At 39.9% G+C, this 22,232-nt stretch overlaps 1 protein-coding gene across 7 annotated transcripts in view; it reads right to left on the bottom strand.

The window, feature by feature from the left end:
- Positions 1–22,232, bottom strand: part of GTF2I (general transcription factor IIi) — an 81,213-nt gene that overhangs the window by 51,133 nt on the left and 7,848 nt on the right. For all 7 annotated transcript variants that reach the window (XR_012665357.1, XR_012665355.1, XR_012665358.1 and 4 more), the window contains exons 2-8: positions 15,212–15,315; positions 13,666–13,804; positions 5,287–5,421; positions 4,411–4,594; positions 4,164–4,192; positions 1,938–1,992; positions 1,139–1,182 (exon numbers count right to left, since the gene is read on the bottom strand). Coding sequence is in view for 2 of the 7 variants with exons in the window: in XM_048823982.2 (XP_048679939.2) it covers positions 1,139–1,182; positions 1,938–1,992; positions 4,164–4,192; positions 4,411–4,594; positions 5,287–5,421; positions 13,666–13,804; positions 15,212–15,310 (685 nt within the window). In the remaining 5 variants the exon portion in view is untranslated. The remainder of the gene's footprint in view (positions 1–1,138; positions 1,183–1,937; positions 1,993–4,163; positions 4,193–4,410; positions 4,595–5,286; positions 5,422–13,665; positions 13,805–15,211; positions 15,316–22,232) is intronic.

Here is a 22,232-nt window from a genome sequence, read left to right on the forward strand (position 1 = left end):
GATAAAGGGATTCAAAACCAAAATTCTGGCTTGTCTTTATCACACAAAGAGGAGCAACCAGTTTGAAGTAATGTAATAAGTTACTATTTTTTAAAAATGGCATAGTGGGGTTCCAGGTTTCTTTCATCTCAATAACTTCCCTATCAAATAGGCTCAATTTACCCTATTTCTTTTTTCTAACCTGCTAGCCCTGCAAACTCAACCTTGGATCCAAAAAGTCAAGCTGGGCTCTTCCCTTCTTGTACACAATCACAAAAGTTTTGCATCCCCCTCCTACGCACATGGCACTTCTAAACTAATTTTTGCTCACTTATGTTTATACAAACTGAATTCATTTGAAATCTAGAGATTTCTGGAACTGAATCATTTTGCTGTGTGCAGCAGCACTGTAGGGCCTTGAACTGGTCTACATTCTGCTAAGCAATGCTCTCAGCAGGTCATCAAATTGGTTCCGAAATGTTTTCAAAACATTTTGACTAGAGGAAGATTACCACCCCAAGAGTCTGTAGAATAGCATTAATAATGCTGCAAATGTTCTAGCAACATTTGCAGCAAAGATTTGACAACTCTTCTTCATTTCAGTCTCTCTGACTGATTACTTTATAAAAACAAGAATGCAAACTAACTCTTTGTATGTATTAAGTGAGCTAAAAATCATCTATCTATACAGCACCTGTGAATTTACACTATCTAGGATAAACATGAAGGGATATTAAGCCCATATGTTAGGACTGAATATTATAGCTGACAGGGCTAGTTAATTCTTCCCTCCACCCAAACGATGTAGAAAACTAAAGAAAAATGGGAGGAATAGATCACAACTTCTTCCCCATCTACCTACAATCTTATGACATTGTCATTAGTACAATTTTATTAGACAACCTATAAAATTTTATAAAACATCATTTCTCAGTCCTCAAAATGGATACTTTTGACCGACTAAATCCTATAGTACTTAACCATTAGGCTATAGTTTGGTTAGATGAAGGAAGGGGTTTGTTAATATATTTATTGCAGTCAATTGCTGCTGTTCTCATGCTTTTCTGTTTGCACTCTCTACCGCTATCTAAATGCAACCACTTGAAATTAAGGCTGCTTGCTCAGAATGTTTTGCAAAGAAGTGCAAACAGTTACATACCAGAATCCTCATTTGGTTCTGTTTTTACTTGGACAGGAGGGCCACTAAAGGAAAAAAAAAAAAATTAAAAAAGAAGAAACAACAACATGCTTATGGAAGTTTCTGAAGTGCTTGTATTATCTAATAACTTGGAAGTGATATAAAGTAGTTAAGAGAAAAAATTCATAGTGCCACGTAATAGCTATTCTGGAGTATTTTATGTGGCTTTCAATATCATTCATTCCCTACCCAACTTCTTTAAGACATATTTAGTATTACAGAACTGCACTATTTTTAGTAAGATGTTTATTTAGAAGCACATAACTCCATTAAAATTTGCATTTTGCAACACACATTTTACATTCATGAATTTCCAACTTGTTCCAGACACTGCCAAATGGTAAAATTGTATGACATTCAATAGAAGAGACAGTGGGAAGGAATAAGCTTGATGGACATACTTGTGATATACTGCTGCATGAGACAAACTCCTTACTGAATGGTAACATATTAATTATGTTATTATATACAACTCATGTAGACTGAAATGAAACTGATATACATATACACATAGCCAAGAGTAAGAGGAAGTTTGACCACATGCCATTTTTGATCTTAGGTAAGCAAAGGTTATCCAGACAGAAAAAAAAAATGTATCCATATAAATGCCATATAAAAATACATACTAGACACTGAAAACCATAAAAGTTTATGGAGTGTTCTCATTTTCTCTCTCTTTTTTAAGGCGCTATATTTATCAGAGACAGAAAAAAAAGGTCACAACTGTTACAATAGTTTCAATAGGAAAAAGACATTTTACCTTCCACTCGGTGGTGTAACCGTGCGTGTAGAATCTGTAACAGTCACATGAGCTCCTGAAAATGAAGATACAATTTATAGTTTTCTTATATGCCATTTACATTATATACAAGTTTAAAATGCCACAAAGATAAATTAATACTGTTTTGCTAAACACGATTTAATTTCAGTTTCACAAATTAGAGAGCTTGTGCTTTTATAAGAGATTCGTTGTTGTTACTGTTTACAGCAGGGGTGGGCAAACTTTTTGGCCTGAGGGCCACTGGGTATGGAAACTGTATGGTGGGCCATGAATGCTCATGAAATTGCGGTTGGGGGCGCGGGTTCTGGGGTAGGGCTGAAAAGAGAAGTTCAGGGTATGAGAGGGGGCTCTAGGCTGGGACAGCGTGGGAGGTGTGGGATTGGGGGGGTGGGCTCTGGCTAGAGGTGCAGGCTTTGGAGTGGGGCTGGGGATGAGGGATTTGGAGGGTGATCCGGGCTGGGACAGAGGGATTTGGAGGGTGGGAGAACAGAATCCCCTGGGGCATGGGCTCTGGCTGGGGGTGCGGGCTCTGGGATGGGGCCAGAAATGAGGAGTTCAGGGGGGCTCCAGACTGGGGTAGAGGGTTGGGGTGCGGAGGGGGAGGGGGAGGGAGGGAATGAGGGCTCCGGCTGGAGGTGCGGGTTTTGGAGTGGGGTTGGGGATGAGGGATTTGGGGTGCAGGAGGGTGATCTGGGCTGGGATCAAGGGGTTCAGAGGGAGGGAGAGGGATCAGGGCTGGGGCAGGGGCTCAGGCGGTGCTTACCTCAAGCAGCTCCCGGAAGCAGCGGTGTGTCCCCACTCCGGCTCCTATGCCGAGGTGCGGTCAGGCGGGTCTGCGTGCTGCCCAGTCCTCAGGTACCGCTCCTGCAGCTCCTATTGGCCACTGTTCCCGGCCATTGGGAGCTGTGGGGGCAGTGGCGCTGGGGTGGAGGCGGTGGCGCTGGGGTGGGGGGGCAGCACGCGGAGCCCGGGCTGCCCCTAAACATAGGAGCTGGAGGGGGGACATGCTGCTGACTCCAGAAGCCGTGACATGCGTGTGTGGAGCAGCCCCCGACCCTGCTCCTGAGCAGGAGCTCAAGGGCCGGATGTGGCCCGCGGCCGTAGTTTGCCTACCTCTGGTTTATAGCCTAAAAAGCAACACTAATACAATATTAGAATGTCTTTTATTAAATGTAAACATTTTATCTATCCCCATCATCATTGTTACTGGAAGTCATAACAACAAAGCTAAACTGATGCTATGTCTCAACATTATTAAACTATCCAGTCTGTTTTGGCAATCTTGCTACCGTTTCTATATTGCGGTTAGGTGCATAAATATTATTGGAATAGGAATTATGGACGTTTCTACATAGTTCTTAAGCATACTGAATCTTACCTTTACATCATTTTGTTCATTAAGGGAATCTTTGCCATTTCTATTACATCAAGATCTTACATGTCTAAAGGTGCGTCTACACTGCCCTGCAAATCAGACTTTGTGTGGAGCAGGACATTGTTTTCAAAAGTGAAATTTATCCCTAATGGAGAACCTAAGCAATGCCCTCTGCAAGATGGAAGCCCTGTGGTAGCCCTTCACAGTGGGGAGCAGCAAACATGGGGCTTTGTATTGGCTTTAAATACGCTGGCATGAAATTCTTGCTCCTAACAAGTCAGCTGTTGCTTAAAGAAGTCCCTTCCCCAACACATACAAACACACTTGCATTGATTCTTGGAATCGGCATACTCCATTACGTCCATAAAACACATGTCTACAGATGATGCATGGGCCTCCAAGAAGCAATCAGAGAACCGTGGTCCAACTGAAGCACTGGGAGAGAGGAACCCAGGAGTGTTAATCCCCGGTCTGACAGTGACTCTCTATGGAGTTTTAGGCAAGTCACCTGGCCGTTCTGTAGATCAGTTTTCCCTTCTCTATAATGGGGATAATACTTGATTTACAGTAAGACGAGTACTGTAGGAGGATTGAACGTATTGGAATGAATTCTCTCCCCAGTCAGTGGTTCTCGGTAGAAGGCACAAAGGAAAACAGAATGGTTCCATAACCGAGTGAATAGTCAAACCACAATCTAGGCATTTCTGCCAAACAGAATACTTATAGATGTGTTTATAGGTGCCCTAACTCCCACAAAGAATTGAAGATAAAAATATATATTCTAATGATAATTTTCATGTTTTGTTTACTGCAAACGACTTGATACTTACCTAGGTGTTTCTTTGGCTCTAGGAAAGGCCTGCATTAACACAAAGAAAGAAAAATCTCTTACCTAAAAAGTAATATCATTACCCATTTGGTAGTAAGACATTTAAATACAAACACTGAATGCTTCATGTAACAGACAGTATATGCGCATAATTTTTAAAAATTGTAGAATTTAAGGTACCCACAGAAAAATATCAATTAGCTGTTCTGATTTAAATGGACAAACCCATAAAAGGGAAAGAATGTAACCTTTTGATCACAAATGAGATCCCTGATTTGTTTTCCAAAATCCATTTCAGTGTTGTCACATCATAATTTGCAGGATGTTTAAATGCAAGTCCTTCAGGAAGGCCCTGCACTACCACTGCAGACTGGTCCCTTTGAATCTTGTCATATGGCACAGGGACTACCGTGGACTTCCCTAAAGCTTTACCTGTAAAATAAATTGTTGGGAAACAAAAAATACGTAAGATTAAATACAACAAATTAGGCTTTCATATTTTTGCCTTCCTTCTTCCAAGTCCTAAGTTTCTACCCATGTCTCTGAACCATCTTCTTCCCTGTTGTACATTCCCACCCTATGGTCTGCTATTTCTGTTACCATTCTTCTCAAGGGGGAATGCAGCATGAGGCTTCCTTCAAAGCCACTTCCTAATTGACCAAAGAAGATCTTCACTGAGTAACATGATGCAATGTTAGCTAAAAGATGGAAACCATAATTCTTCCTCTGGAGAGGAACATACTTCCCCTACAACACTCCAAGACCTTGATTGCTTTGGGGATAGGGTAAAACAGGACTCAGACATGGATCAGAAATTAAGCACAAGTTGCACAGTTGACCGTGCAGAGAATTACCATTAGGTTACATATTTCATTCTTGCTTAAAAGAAAGCTGCTCCATGGAACATTCAGAATGTTCATGTGCAGTGAAACATGTATAAGACAGCAAACTCTCTGGAGTTTAAATACACTTTAGAACTACTGAAAAATTAAGCTCATTACCTCAGCAGTAGTCTAGACTGAAGGCAGAAACTATAAGCCACTCTCCATCCTACTTTAATGATGGTTTAGTTGTCCCAGGAAGAGTGTTATTTCAGATTTTTAAAAATTAGTTTAAGCGCTTACCATAACAAAAGCAGAAGAAATCCTCTACAGACTTTCGGAGAGCTTCCATTTCTACAATATCCACTGTCAGCCTGTTTACAAGTGACGTCGTCTTTGTTTTCTGTAGTTCAGCAGCCTTTTCCTCTTCAGAAACACCTGCAAATTATTTGGTAACAATCAGAACACAAATCCCAATCCCAAATCCCTTAAAAACTCATCTGTTGCCCATCTGGAAGAAAGCGGTTAATATGACATAGAACAAGAACAGTACATATGCCTTAAAAGCAAATCTGTTCCTATGCTGATAAACAGGTGGGCCACAGGTGTTTATGCCAGCATTATTATATTGTATTCATGAAGGTCATAAATATCATCAACATTAGAACAAACTGCAAAGATGATGATGAACTAAGAGACATCTAAGCTGGTTGTTTTTGCATAAAGAGGTAAAAAACACGGAGGAACAGTTTAACAGAAAGGCAGTGCAATACTACCAAGTAAAAAAAGACTCTGAAGCAGCCATGAAGGAACTTAAAATGCCTATATCTGAGGAGCATGTCAGCCGTCAGGTTTTAGTTCTGACGTCTTATTCGGTAGTTACATTAAACCTTGTTCTGTTTATGTTGCATAATGCTTAACTGATTCTTTCTGAAGGAAGGGATATGGCTTTCTCAGTACAACGGCTTGTATGCAGTGCAGCTCTTTCATCTTTTCAAAAGACTTGTTAAATTAAGCATGTGTCTGCTATGGCTGAATGGGAGCGAGTACTGTCAAGCTGTTAGCGCATAGAACTGAAAATAACCAGATCTAAACTGTATTCATTGTCCTATTCTCTGAGCAAAAACAAAATAAAAAATACCATCCACCACCCACATGAGGTGTGATGGATGTTAACTCCCTCAACCATATATGATGGATAGGAGAGAGCTACATTTCAGACTGCAGCTTTGTGTTCTATTGACATCATTCATGTATTCCAAACATTTACTAAGATCCTTCAGCAAAAAGAAAGAAATTAAAATTTAGTCTTTCTAATTTTTGAAAGAAAAAAAAATATCAGAATGCCTACACAAAGTTGGGCATCAAGAATAGGCTGTGGATCCAAGTTCCCTCTAAACTGCACGGCCACGTGGCTGTGCAGCTGCCTATTAAACCCTGTGCAGGGGCTCAGGGCTGTGGCGAGGAGAGATGCGTCTCTCGAAGCTCCAGACCTGCCGCAGCAGGGAGAGGCACCTCTCCCCGCCGGCCCCAGCACAGACCTGCCCTGGACATGCTGTAGACGGGGTAGAGGCGCCCCTGTCCTGGCCCCAACCCAGCCCCAGCACAGGGGCCGGGGAAGAGGTGCATCTCCCCGCCCCAGCCGAGGTGCTCTGCGGGGACAGAGAGCTAGGAGGGTGGATGCGTCTCACATAACAAAATTCATTCCACACGTGTGGGAAAAGTTACAGGGAACACTGTTGTGGATTGATCAGGAATAGGTGATGTATATTTAATAAAAATCTACAAGTAATCTACATAAAATTCTACATAGTTAACTATACATATCACCTCTACCCTCCAAGTCACTTGCCTTCTTCATGTCTTTGAAAATCTCCAAAGGGCACTGAAGTGTCCAGCTCCCACTCAGAGTACGGGAGTTGAACACTTAAATCACCTGGGACTGTTTCTTCCTGCGTAGAGACAATACCGAGCACATTCTATGTGCTACTACAAATAATAGAAAAGGGGACTAATACTTACCTACCTCAGTGAAGTTCTGTGGAGATTAAATTAATGACTGTTTCTAATGTGTGCTCCTAGATTCTTGGATCAAAAGGTACTATAGAAGTTCAAAGTATTGTTAGCTGCACCACTGATTTTTTTCAGATGAAAAACTATTCTACTGAAAAAGAAACAGTAGCTTATTTGTTAAGTGTCAATAGTGTGCTTAGCATTTTATTATAAAAATCAAAACAAAACCCAGAAGATTACATTGTCCCTGCCTCATTAAGCTATAATCTAAATAGGGATAATGCAAATATAAACTTCCCTTGTCAACCAAATGAAGATATTGTTGTGTGATTTTATTAGAGTGTTTAATAGCACTTTGCAGTTACTTGAGACAAGCAATGGTAGGCTTAACAGAAGACAATCAATTATGAAGAGAGTTGTTACATTCCGCTATGAATCTGCATTATACTTATTGTAGAAATCAGTTATTGCCATAGGTTGTCTTATGACAAAAAAAAACAAAACAAAACATGAATGGCTAGCACTGATTAGCCAGAAATTTGAACCCAGGTTGATAGCAGGTTGATAGCACTGAACCTTGTTTATCATTTTTTAGGTTGCTTTATTTGGTATACTAGAACGGAAGAGTTCTGAGCTAGAATAAGAACAATGTACCACTGATCATATTGATCTAAAAGGAACATTTTTCTAATAGAACGTACTATTTTAGAGTGTTCTGACTTTCAAAAAGATATTTTCCTTTTTTTAAAAAAAGGTTTGTAAGGGTTCTTCTGCTATCCTAATTTTGTTCAGGAGGGTTCTTCTGAGCGTACCCGAGACAACCAACCACCACCAGATTCAGGTCCACTATTCTTTCTTTTCTCTCTGCACGCACACCTGCCTGCTTAGCACCATCTTTATTGCTGTTACTACCAATAAAGCTTGAAGATGAGTGTATTTACAGTAGCTTTCTGCCTGCTACCTCTATAACAGTACATGAGAGTGAAATTAGCCTAAAGTCTGGAAAAGGAAGTGAAAAGAACCAATAGCACCAGTCTGGAATGGACTGTGCAGAAAGTACTGTCAAATGGAGGAAGTAAATAAAAGTGATGGGGGGATGGGAATCAAAATCCTCCAATTTCTTTCATTTAAGGTATTCCTAGGTGCTGCTTGTAACAAGAACAGATAAAAACTTCAGCTGCCACTGTGATTTTCAAGTTGACTCTGTCCCTTTAATCATCTTGCATTCTTGCTGTACAGCTGAGAGTCAATGTCTGCACCCTATGTTCTGCACACAGTCAAGATACCTGTGGTGAACTACAGTTATCTAGTATTTTATTTGTTTATTTGCAGGTGTTCTTCAATGTGCTGTGTTAACTTGATAAGTGGGTTTACAGTTAAAATTAGCTTCTGAGTGACATAAAAGAATGCCAGTAAGTTACAGAATGGTATGTCACTATTTGCACTAGTAATATACGCACACAAAGTAACTCCAGTAAAAGCTGTTTTAACTGGCATGTTGGGAGAATCGGGGGCGCCGGTAAGTGAAAAATGCTGGTTAACTAAGAGGGACAGAGTTTGGGTGCAGAAGGGGATGTGGGGCACAGGCTCTGGGCGCAAGCCCCCTCCTTCACCCAAACTTCCTCCCAGAGCTCGTGCTCCACACCCCTTCCCACGCCCCAACCCTCTGCCAGCCCCACACCAATGGGACTATAAACTGGAATTTCAATGAAGATCAGAAATGCCGTGTATAAAGCTTTCTGATTGGTGAAGTGACGGATAAAGCAGCTTTTACTGTACAAAGAATGTCCTTTAAATATACAGCAAGGAAATCCAAATTGATCAACAGGTATTACAACTAAAAGCTCTACCCATTAAAATAAAGTGCTTTACACTGAAAAGTTTCTAAATAGCTTTACTTACACGACGGGAGCCATTCCATATTCTTGATTTCAAACTTGAGACATTTTACTCCATCTGAATCCCAAAATCCTGATATACTATGATATCCTATTACATTCAATGAGAACTTTGAGTGAGCAAGCTAAGACTGGACTGGTGCCTTAGTATAAAAGTATCTGGCATGAAACTAATCCTTAAGCTTTTCTCTTATGCTCCACTGGTATTCTGACATTATGAATAAGTTCCTGGTTCAGTGGCTATCTTTGTAAAATTCAACGCATCTGCTAATGGTGAAATAATGTATATTCAAAGACCACCACAAGTTTAGCACTGTCCTTACTATTCCAGAAGGTTTACAAGAAATAATAAGAAAAATATGCTATTGGAATGAGGTAGTGGTAGTCATATTAGCTAGAAGGGAAGAATCAGGTGTTGTTGCACTTCATTTACATAGTTGTTAGCAGGTGCAACTAAAGTAGCATGAAGAGGTAATGGGGTTAATCAGGGAAAGCCCCTGGTGGGCCAGGCCGGTTTGTTTACCTGCAATTTAAACTCGTTTCCACCACCAGAGCCCCACTAAATTACACCCATTACTAATAGTCAAAAATGAGTCTCAGATACTGAGCCCTGCTAGTTATCAGACACTGCCTATATTTACAAAAGATGCAAAAAGGGACCAAAAAAAAAAGAGTGAAGCAGTGGAAACAAAGGAAAAAAAACACTGGCTCTACAACATAACAGGGAAGAAGAGCAAGCAAATCTGACATGAAAAGAAACGCAGAAATACTTAACAGCCACAATGTTTTAGTCCACACATACTTTAAAAAAAAGAAAACTAGTTGTCCGACATATGTAAAAGCAAATCAGGAATCAATATTCTCAACATACAGAACACAACTGGCTTAAAAGGTGACCTGCAAATAATTATTTTTAAACACTGAGCTTGTGCCTTTTCGGCTCTTTTATGATTAAAAATATGGCTTCCAAGAGATTTTTATTTCCACTGCCCCCACCCCCCTTTTTTTTTTAACCTGAGAAATGGCACGATCAATTCTGGCCTTCCCTGGTTTTTCTAGAGGACCTACTAATGTCTCAAAACATGCTTATTGCACGTTCACATCTTAACTGAAAGGGAAAGGTGTGGGTGGGGGGAGAAGGCCTCCCTGGTTTTGAGTTTCATATTAGGACAACTGTTATAAACCCTAGTTACAAGAACAGTTCAAGCTGCCAAGGGAGATGGTGGAATCAGCATCACTGGGGACAGTTAAAGCTAGAACAAACATTAATTTATTAGGAATAATTAAATCAACCTTTACACAGAGTACTAGATATGAGTTATTTGACCTTTTCTCAGTCTTGCTTCTCCCCCCCACCCCAAAAAATAAAATAAATAAATAAATCCCTTCTTCTGGTCTGTTTTACATCCCTTCTAAACCAAAATGATTCCACGAAGAAACATCTATTAGGTTTGAAAAAGTTTCATCCAATGAAGCACTGCAATTTTAACATTCTTGACACCAAAGGTTTATTGTTTGTACAAATACCACTGTGGGAAACTAGAAGCACTGAACAACTAGCAATATATTGCCAAGCAAACAAAAAGGGTAAAGAGTCTTGTTTACATCTGGTAACTTATGAAAGAATTCCACAGCGCCTCAATCTTGGGTATCGTGACTCGTTTACAGACTAGGCCGCCATCAAGCAGAAAGAAAAATCCCAAAACTGTTATCCAAAGGTAACAGCATTTATGGTACCAGATGGCAGGTGGATTTAATGAAATCAGCACCAAATAAAAACCAGACACCCCAAACAACAAAAATCCCCACTAAGTCAGAGAGGGCCAATTTCCCACAAATACAGGTTGTAACACAGATTAGGAATACTAACTTCATGAAAAGTTAGCACATCTCCTTTAAAATAAGACAACTGTTTAAAATAAAAGAAATCACTGAAATCTAGTATGGGAGCAGAACGCCTGGTCCTTAGGTTGGCAAAGACTGATCACATCTAAATCATGAAGCCTTTGGGGAAGGATACCGGTAACACCACTATTAAAGTCCTGTACTGGTTGATCCTTTCTACTTAACACAATCCTCCCTTGGTTTAGTGTAGTAGACAAGAACACTTTACAAGTATGAATACCCTGTAAACTGGAGTGAAACAAAGGAAGTATCTGGATAAACTGGACATCAAAATATTGTGCTTCCATAAAAAAAACCTATGTTTACACTATGCACAATCCAATGCAAGGGAGGTATGCTACGAGTCTCTTGAGTGCAAAGCCTTATGAGAAGATGGTCTTGTGATTAAAGCATGGTTTGGGACACAAGATCAGAGTTCATTTCCCAGCTCTTCCACTGACTTTCTGCATGACCTTGGGCAAATCACAATCTCGCTGTGCCTGCTTGTCTCTCTCCCTTTGTCTGTTAGATGGTAAACTTTTCATGGTATGGCCTTTCTTTATATTTACATCAATGGTTTTCAGCCTGGGATCAGTGGAGCCCTGGAGGTCCGGAGACTATGTCTAAGGGGTCCACAAAAGGTGACTATGAAAATAAACAGGTTTCAGAGTAGCAGCCGTGTTAGTCTCTATCCGCAAAAAGAAAAGGAGGACTTGTGGAACCTTAGAGACTAACAAATTTATTTGAGCATAAGCTTTTGTGAGCTACAGCTCACTTCATCAGATGCAGTGAGCTGTAGTTCACAAAAGCTTATGCTCAAATAAATTTGTTAGTCTCTAAGGTGTCACAAGTCCTCCTTTTCTTTTTATGAAAATAAAGTTTTAGATTCCAGAAAAGGCATTCTGTTTTTCTTATCAAAAGTATGTGAATACCCCCACCTACAGGTCAAAACCTGGAAGTGTCGTCATTACCATAGAAGCCCACAGTTTAGCCCCAAGCACACGCAAACATTTATAGTTAAATACTGTTCAGTCCGTTTTTAATCTAAGACTTCTATGGTAGGGGTCTGCAGACCACAGGTTGAATTTCCAAAGAGGAGTGAACCTCCATTCAAAATCTTTTAGGGATCCGCAAATGAAAAAAGGTTGAAAACCACCGAACTATGTACTGCTCATAGCACAATAGGGCCTTCAAGTGCTACTACACTACACACAAAAATAGTAGCTTCATGTTGCCACAGGAAGTGGGTAGGAATAGAAATCCGGTGGAGAGTTAAGCCTCCTTGTGGCCTTGCTGCAACAGACACTGCCAGACTTGAGCTGGAAGTTTTATTCATAGAATTACGCGACTTAACCAACACAAGGAGCAACACTACTCTTTCATTCCGCCTTGAGAACAGGAAAGCACAAGCTGCAGCAGCCATTATCACTCAAAGGTGGAAAATTGAGATAATTAAAGGACAGTCATAATGACAAAAGTCATGCATAATCCAACTCATTTGCCGTCAAGTGTTTATCATACTTATTCTTAGTGTTTCACATTTACCAGAGCTATTTGTGTTTAAATAAGGACTTGGGTCAGTAACACCTCATCTACTATTTGATTCTTCAATGAAGTTATAATGCTGTATGTTGAACAGTAACTTCACTGCGGATCAAGCAGAATAATTACTTCTATAGCAGCTGTGTGTGTATATAATTCTGTATGACAGTTAAACAACTGAGAGTCCCGCCATGAATAAAGAATGGGTGCTGAGAGAATGAGCTCTGATTTAGAATTTTAAACAGCAGCAAATACACTGTTCAGGTATGTCCACTGTTTCTGTGATGGACTAAATAGGTCTGTTTGCAGTGTTGTTGTAGGTGTGTTGGTCTCAGGATATGAGACACACAAGGTGGGCGAGGGAAATATGTCGGTCAGTCAAGCAATATTTAATAATCAAAGGAGACAGGGTGAAGGATGATTTTTAGTTTTTAACAAAAACTCCACTTAGCCAGGCAAAACTACATTCTTCAATGACCAATATGTAAGGACCATAAGAAACCATTTTTCTTGATGGGCAAACTGATTGTTGAAATACAAGCTCCAAGACAGGTCATTAAGCTTTTGAAAGATGGTCTGGCATATTCTAAGTGGGCCATCTCTTCGGCCTTGTCTACACACAAAAGTTGTACCATTTAGCTAGACCACTATAGTTTAGAAACAGATATAATTAAAGCAGGACAACCCTCAAGTATGGATGCACTCATACCATATAAACATGCTTCTGTCAGCATAGCTTAATGCTGTGCAATATAATTATGGCGCTACAAAAAGCTGTAGGCAAGCCCTAAGGTTTTATTACCTATGTCAAAAGCTTCATGTATCTTCTGAAAAGATATGAAGTCACCTGAGGAACTAAGGGACTGTCTTTCACAGTTGAAAGTAGTTGACTACTTAAGAGTGTCTTCTACACTAAGAAAAAAGATGCTTTTTAAAAACTGCGTTAGCAAACATGATATAAAACACCACTTTGCACCTTCAGTGTAGACAGAGTTTAAACACATTTAGAATAACATTAGCTAGTCTTCAGAGGAACAGCCGTGTTAGTCTGTATTCGCAAAAAGAAAAGGAGTACTTGTGGCACCTTAGAGACTAACCAATTTATTTGAGCATGAGCTTTCGTGAGCCTTTGGCTGAGGTAAAAATACCACTGTGAACTAAACCGTGAATGTTGAATATCATGTTTGTGTAAAAAAAAATGTTCTTCAACACTGATCTACATAATATAACTCTGTCAATTATGGCAAGTCCAAGGCATTGAAACACTTGTTAGGTACAGAGTTCAGTGTACTCTCACGTATAATTAAGTATTTGTGAAATAACTTTTTTTTTTTTGGAAACTTACAGTATTTAACAAAATCCTTCTGAAAATCTTTCCTCGTATTGACAAAAGCTCTTCCCCTCTCAGTTCCAACTACAAACACATCTGTTTCGTACACAGCAATACAGGCGACTTCTGCCTTGGACTTGGCAAGTTCTTTACACTATAAAAGAAAAAAACAGAGCTGCTTTGAACTACAATAGTTAAAAGTACAGTTAATGCAATTTTACATGAAACCATGCAGAAAACAATTTATTTTCCAGTGATGCCATGGTATAGCTCTCAACGCTGTTGCAAATAACACAATGCCATCCATTAGAAATAGATAATTTATACTTCTATAGTGCCTTTCATCTGAGAATCTTAAAGTACTTTAGAAGTATTCGTGAAGTTAGGTGTTGTCTACACACTTTGTACCAACTGAACTAAATCTGTTCAGAAACCGAGCGATGGTATGTCTATAGTACAAACACTGCAGCTATGCTGCTGTAGAATAAGCACTACAGTGACAGAAGGGGATTTTCCATCACTGTAGTAAATCCATCCCACTTGAGAGGCAGAGAACAGGTTGAAGGAAGACTTCGGTCTACAGTGGGGGTTAAGTCAACCTAACCACATCGTACCGGGTGTGAAATTTTCACAACTCTCAGCAATGTAATTAGGTTGACCTAAATTTTGGGGTAGATCAGGCCTGAGTTAAACTGGTACACCCTCGTTGTGTAAACATTCAAACTGATTTAGCCTTATAATGATTTAGCTGATTTAAGAGAGTGTTCATGCAAAGGGGATACACCAACTTAACTACATCCATCTCTGAACCCATTTAGTAAAGTCTGTACAAATTCTGTGTGTGAAGAAGGCCTTACCCTCAAAACATTCCTGTGAGGATAAATATTATCTATTCCATTTTAAACATGAGGAAGCCAAATCACAGAGATTAATAGATTTACACAAAGTCACAAGGAGGACCCCCAATTCCCAGTCCCATTCCTTAGCCACAGGATTATCCTCATGATGGGAAGCAGGAGAAGCAATCCTGTTCAATATCTTCAAGCTCAACAGTTCGGTGGTGTTTTCACTGTTATCTTAAGTTAAACCTGTAAGACTAAGGCCACGTCTATACTTGGCTTTCAGCTACTGGTACAACTACACCAGTGCAATACCCTAGAGTAGGCAAGGAATACACTAGTCTAGCATACCATAATTATCCTTACAGTGGCTTAACCTGTTGGAAACTACAAATTGCCCTCAACTGCTGTCTGAAATCCCAGCCTAATAGTGCAATCTCTCAGTTCAGATCATATCTCCCCTATAGTCCAAAGTCATGATTATTATTAGCATGGTTTGCTTGAGTAGAGATTGAACTGAGGTTTTTTTATTGAAAAATATGCTATCAACTCACTCTTTAATATTCTACAGTTCTATTCTTCTATTACAGAGTAGTCTACATAAAGGTAAAGCATAAAAGCTAGAAGTGAAAATGGCATGCAACAATTTTCAGGAAAATGTTGTAATTTTGTATGTGAGAGCAACATAATTCTAACATACTGAAGCAACTAGCCACACTAACCATTGACTCTAGTGCTGACATGAGGAATGTAACCACCATTCTGCTTTCAGAGGAGTCCTCATCATGGACGGACAATGCTGGCGTTGCTGGTTGGGCCATTATTCCTGTAAAGCAAAAAATAAAACTGTTACAGACCTGGGTGCTACATAACAATGGAAGAACACTAAATCCTTTTTTACATGGTGGAAACGAAAGGTTTTTTTTTAAAAAGGTAGAGATTAAATTTGGACCCCTCCCAAAAATAGGAAAAAACCTCCATGCTCTCTCTTTACATTTCCCCTATCCTATTCCAAAGACATTTTGTAAGAATTCGATTTTTAAATTAATTAGTAAGACGACACATCCTGACTAGAATACAGACCTTAAGTATCTAGAATAAACAATGTCAGTTACCCAAAGAATTTTGTATTGCATTTTTTCAGTTTGATTTTGTTCTCAAGCATCCTCGATAGCCAACGTTAACCTGAGTATCTGGATTAATACTTACGAAGGACAAACTAGATAGGATATATTTAAAACGTAGACATCATCCCTACCCTTTAAAGTCCTAGGGTTTTCTGTTTGAAAAAACCTTCCCGGTAATCAACTGCATATCCTAAGATGTTAACTCAGTCTAGCAGGAAAGTGTCTTCAGGCATGCCAACAGTAGCAGCAAAGAGTGGGACATTTTTATTTGTATACCATTCAGCTCCCTGTGGGTGTCAAACCTAGTTGAACCTACCTGGGTACCTACAGACTTTCATAGTTTTAGAAACTGAAATATAACAGAAACTAAATTTTAAAAGTGGCCGGCAAAAAAAAAAAAAAAGTTTAATGCTTTTTATAAACATTATGATTTATAGAAAGTGTGACCTTATTCTTTAAAGTAACCACTAGAAATATTAGGACTTGTATTTTCTGTTTTTGCTGGAAAAATCTCTGGATGATGGGAGAACACGTGGTATGAGCGCATCATGAGAATGAAACCTGAGCAACTGATAAAGAGAAGGGATTTTTTCTGCTGGACTGTTACAACTTGTTTTATTTACATCTATTTAACTCAAATTCTTGCCAAACACTTGGGAGAAGAGTCCTTTCTTAAACAGTAAAACACCTTGTGCAAATCTCCGTTAAGCACAACAGAATCAAGAAAAGCTCAGGATAATCAAGGCATTCTGGAAAAGTACACTCTAAGATCTTGCTCCTTTTCTATAACTTGGGCAGACATTTTGGCTCAATTTGCAAGGGTCTCATACAGTACTTAATTTGTAACAAGAGAGGTACTGAGGATCAAGCAGTAAGATGCCAGGGCTCAAACAACTTTTTTATTTTCATAACTGACACAGCAAGCCCAGAGGTGCCAGGGCTATGAACTGCCACACCTAGAGATGTGCCCTGGCACAAATTAAGCACTGGTATCATGCATCCCTTCACGTGTGCACAGAAGTCAGGGTGGTGAATGCACACAAATATCCATTTGTGTGAATGCACACAAATATCCACACAAAATGCACACTTTTGAAAATTTGGGCGTTTAATCCCTTCTACAAAAGGGACTTACCCAATACACTGATAGGATTAAATGCGTCTGGGGGTTCTCTCTGTCCCTTCATGCTTAGTAGCTGTCCCTTTCAATTTCAACTGAATGTGGCACTTTTTCTCTTTAAAAAAAAAAGTGTTGCACTATACTATACATATCACCTGCAAGTGGAGTACTACAGAGGTTCAAAAGTCTGGCAAATGAAACCTGGATATTCAGTAGTTACCTTAGCAACATCCAGTTTCTTAAACTCTATAGTACATGTAAATCAAGCTAATTGTTGTTTTTAGTCTTGTCCATTTTACAACTATAGTTTTAAGTCATGTTGGAGACAGTCCCTTCTCCAGACACACGTTTGCAAGGTTTAAATATGGCACTTTAACAAAGCTGTTTGGTAGCTTTAAAGTGCAATGTGATTGCAGCTAATGCTATCTGTCTTAAAAACAGCCGAAAAGCTGTAAATCAGAATCTAACTCAGTGTCCCTTACTTATTCCATGATAAAGCCAGAGTGCCCTCTAGTTCCCACTTTACTGTGCTAATGTTGGCCTGAATGTACTTGCCTAGGCTATTTAAAAATACTGACATCACAATTTAAGCAAGTCCATCTGTATACACAGAGCCTGAATGATTTCTTAAGCTAAAAGGTGAAGGTGAAGTACAGTCTACACTTCAACGGGATACCTCCACAACACCCTGAAGGTAATTATGTCAGTCATTCAGTAGGTTTACTCTTCCATTTGGTTCAGTAGTAAACATTAACCCCAGAAAGATAGTAAAAGAGCTATACTGCCGTATTTCCCATGAAAACAGAACCAGATGGTCCTCACCTCATTAAAAGGTCAAACAGCACCTTGTACCAGCCCAGGATATTTAAACCCGATTAATCCAGTTTGGAACCTGGATTAAATACATTCTGATTCACAGAGTTTAAGGTCAGAAAGAACCACTAGATCATCTAATCTGACCTCCTGTATATCGCAGACCAGAGGTTTACCCAGTTACCCCTGTAAAACTTGTGTTTTATTTAAATGTATTATCTAGAATTGGATACAGATGGAACAACATTCATTTCCCTAACATTTTCAATTACACATATCACAATATATCGTATTAGTGTAAGATCAGTTGTCTCCCCCCCGCAAAGAACAGGGTAGATAAAAATTGACCATTTTTTTTAAAGGGATTTTATTATTTACATTTTTTTAAATAAACCCATTTAAAATGAAATCTGAATTTAACAAATATGTTAATGCCTTATGTTATAATCTCTTAAAACATTTTAAATAAAAAATATGCTGAATCAATGAGCCTCTATCAAAAATTCTGCATTAAAGGCTGCTTTTCTATATAAAGAAAAAAACATCTAACTTTTGAGGTCAAGCTTTATAAATATGACACAAGTTGTACTGTATTAAGGGCTTGATCCTGTGGGGGACTCGGGATGTGCCACTGGGTGAAAGACTGGCAAAATCAGAACACGTATTGGAACCTGGCCTCTGACTCCAGGAGATACCATGTATCTTATCAGGATCATCCACTAAGCCCACTTGAGTGGTCTCATTACACTTATTTTATAGCTTCTCCTTACCTAAGCTCTGATTGGCTCAGTTCTCAATTTAAAGAAAGTCAGTAGCTAAGCACAAGAAACTAGTTTGCTGAACTGCTAAATCAACTTTTGACAGCAGTATCCTCTTCTGCAGGCACAGAAAGAATATTTTCTTCATTTGAACTAATCCATTCAAAAATAGATAAACTGATTGGGATTTAGACAAGTTTTCCTGCTTTTACTTTTCTTCCAATTATGAATAAAAGTGAGGAGGGGGGGAAGATGAGATCTACTAGTTTTAAAAGTTAGAAGGACAATTAAGTAATTTAGGAGACCATCTCATTTTTAAGAGACTTCGGTGGAGTTTAAGTTCTTACTCAGTCACTCTGACTGAGGGCTTGGCTACACTTGAGAGTTACAGTGCAATAAAGGAGCCCCGGAAGCACTAGCTCACTACCTGTCCACACTGGCAAGGCACGTAGAGCACTCTGACTCCACGGCTACAGAGCTGCTGGGTACTCCACCTTGGCGAGTGGAATAACGTTTGCTGCGCCCTCATTGGAGCGCTGCGGCGCCAGTGTGAATGGGGTGTTGCTTTACCGTGCTCTGATCAGCCTCCAGAAACGTCCCATAATCCCCTTAAGTCAAGTGGCCACTCTTGTCATTGTTTGGAATCGGCTGCAGGAATGCAGAAATGCCCTTTGAAAGCTCCATTTCTGACAGCCAGCTGCTTATCTACTCCGAGACAAAGCAACCATTAGTGTGGAATGTTGTGTATGAGAGAGAGAGAGGCGGGAGGGAGGCGAGGGGGGGTCTGCTGCTGTCTGAATTTACAAGATAGCATGCTGACATACTCTCAGCCCCCCAAAAACCCACTCTCTCTCCCGCCACATACACACAACACACTCCCTGTCACACTCCACCCCACCGCACTCATTTGAAAAGCACGTTGCAGCCACTTGCATGCTGGGATAGCTGTCCATAATGCACAGCTCGCAATGCCACTGCTAGTGCTGCAAATGCGGCCACACCAGTGCGCTTGAAACTGTCAGTGTGGACAGACTGCAGCGCTTTCCCTATGGTGCTCTTTGAAGGCTGGATTAACTCAAAGCGCTCTACATCTGCAAGTGTAGCCATGCCCTAAGGCATATTTGAAAATTTCTCAGGCTGACCTGAAATAATCAGAGAAACAAGGCGGGTGTCATAATATATTTTATTGGACCATCTTCTGTTGGTGAGAGAAACAAGCTTTCGAGCTTACACAGAGCTCTTCTTCAGGTCGAGAAAACTAACTCAAAGTGTGTATGATCAGCTTATTTCACTGTCCATAGTTAACGCCTTTGTTTAATAAATAATTTAATTCTAAATGTAAAACATTTAGATAAGAGAAGTTTATGGAGTCTAAACATTTAAGATTTTGTTTAATAAAAATAAATGTTATAAGCTGTTTTCGGTTTAATTAAATTACAGTTACCAACCTAATGCATCTTAACACAAATCATGAACAAAAAGTTAATTATCTAATAAATATATTGTTCACCTTTTTCTAACATTAAAATTGTGCAATTAATAAGAATCTGAGAGTACTGAGCTATGTAATTGCTTAAAAAAGAGAGAGAGAGAGAGAGTTAAGTGTGCCCCCTTAGGCAGCAAAAAGATGTACCAAATCTACGGTAATGTCTCTATTTAGATGTAAATCAACATGTTTCAACGGTTATATATACCTATGAGAATGCACCTTTCTTTAGAAAACAACTCAAGTACAAACGGAAAATTAAATTAAAATCAATGATTTAGAAAAACAAGGCTTTGCACTTGGTGATTTAGAATCAATCCACCCTGACAAAAGCAGCCACACACCTGGAAAATTCCTTTCACATTTCACCGCATTTTCCTCTAAATTTTGCAGTTTTCCCCTGTATCCCTGCCAGCCTATAGTATATAGGAGCATAGTGTTCATTATTAGGCATTGCACCATTGAGCTCAATAGGTCTGCACCTGACCACAAGATTAGGCCCTTAAATGGTGAAGGACAATAGTTAATCCTGAGATTAACACTCAGTGCAAGGCTATTCAAAATCTGGTGGTACTTAGAACATGTGCCAATGTACTAGTCAAAAAGTTAAATTGAATCAGATCTTTAGCTATTACTAGGGCGCTACCAAATTCACGGCTATGAAAACGCATCATGGACCATGAAATCTGGTCTTGTGTGCTTTTATCTTAAACTATACAGATTTCACAGGGGAGACCAACATTTCTCAAATCGGGAGTCCTGACCCAAAAGGGAGTTGCAGGGGGCGGGCACAGAAGGTTTTTTTTAAACGGGGGGTCACGGTATTGCCACCCTTCCTTCTGTGCTGACTTCAGAGTGGGTGGCTGGAGAAAGCCAGCTGTCGGCTGGGTAGCCAGCTCTGAAGGCAGCACCCTGCCAGCAGCAGCGCAGAAGTAAGGATGGAAATGCCAAACCATGCCATCCTTACTGCTGCTGGCAGTGACTGTGCCTTCAGACCTGGGTTCCTGGTGAGCAGCTGCTGCTTTCCAGTAGGGATGTAAAAGGTTAAAGGGTAAGCATTAGGCTTACCGTTAACCAACCTTTACCATTAAACCTGCTGCCCCACACCCGGCCGGAACAGCCCCATGCCTGGCTGCCCTGTGCCTGGAGTGACCCCAGCCCCGGCCGCCCCACATCAGGCCGGCCGGAGCGACCTCAGTTAACAGTTAACTGATTAAACGATATAATTTTAAATCGTTTACCGGTTAACTTTTTAAACCGATATTTACATCCCTACTCTCCAACTGCTCAGCTCTGAAGGCAGCTCCGCCACCAGCAGCAGTGCAGAAGGGTAGCAGTAATGTGACACCCCCCACCACACACACCCCTCCTTTTTGGGTCAGAACCCCTACAATTACAACATGTGAAATTTCAGATTTAAATAGCTAACATCATGAAATTTACAATTTTAAAAATCCTATGACCGTGAAATTGACCAAAATGGATCATGAATTTGGTAGGTAGTAGCTATCACAAGTAGGTTTCCATAAGACCACTAATGATATATGTGTAAGTCTTCACCAATCCTATATTGCTGGGAAAGGGCCTTCAAAGAGGTCAATAGCATTTAGTATTATTTATCATCTGTGAATCCTTTAAATTGATTGTCTGAAGAGAAGTTTTTGCCTAATAAGTAAAGACCTGTAACATTAAATAAGCCATTACACAAAGTAATTGTGATGGGACACCAGGGCTCTCAGCTGGAGAGAGGGTCACCAGGACATGAAGCAAATGTGCAAAATGGAAGCCCAGGGATAAGAAAATAAAAAATGGTAGCTTTGTGTAGGTTAGCTGGGACCTAGATGTAGCTCATTCAGCATGTTTCTGGCTTACTTCCACTTCTGAGAGCAAAGAAATAGAAATGCTTGTGGCAAGTGAAAGCCAAACCACAAGAGAAAGTTACTTTGTGTCTTTCTTATTCTTACAGAAGAGTGCACATGCCAATCCCTGCGGCCCACGGGTGTTAGATGTCCTCCCCGACAGTTTCTTATGGACACAAAAAAGCAAGAGAAACAACATTCTGGCATGAGTAGGAAGAACTATGCTTTTTAAAGAGTTTTGTTTGTACAGAGCATATGCTGTTCGGGGAGAAAAGGAAGGAAGACAATTAAATTTCCCTTTATGACTAGCACAGCAAGAAAGGCAAATAAATGTTACACCTAGCCTGCCATAACCCAAGAGAAGTTAAAGTGAAGGATTACAGGAATCTGTTTCATAAAAGCATATACTCAGATCATTAGGCTAACGACCTGTAGGCTAAATCCTTACCTCCCACTGTTTTAGCCGGTGTCGCAAGATATTTAAAAGTCAGATGCGCTAAGGATTCATGTGTGTCTTCATACTTCAACCACCATTCCAGAGGACTTGCTTCCATGCTGATGACGGGTTCTGCTCGATAAT

The sequence above is a fragment of the Caretta caretta genome, chromosome 17, assembly GCF_965140235.1.
Source record: "Caretta caretta isolate rCarCar2 chromosome 17, rCarCar1.hap1, whole genome shotgun sequence".
In the NCBI taxonomy this organism is placed as follows: Eukaryota; Metazoa; Chordata; order Testudines; family Cheloniidae; genus Caretta; species Caretta caretta.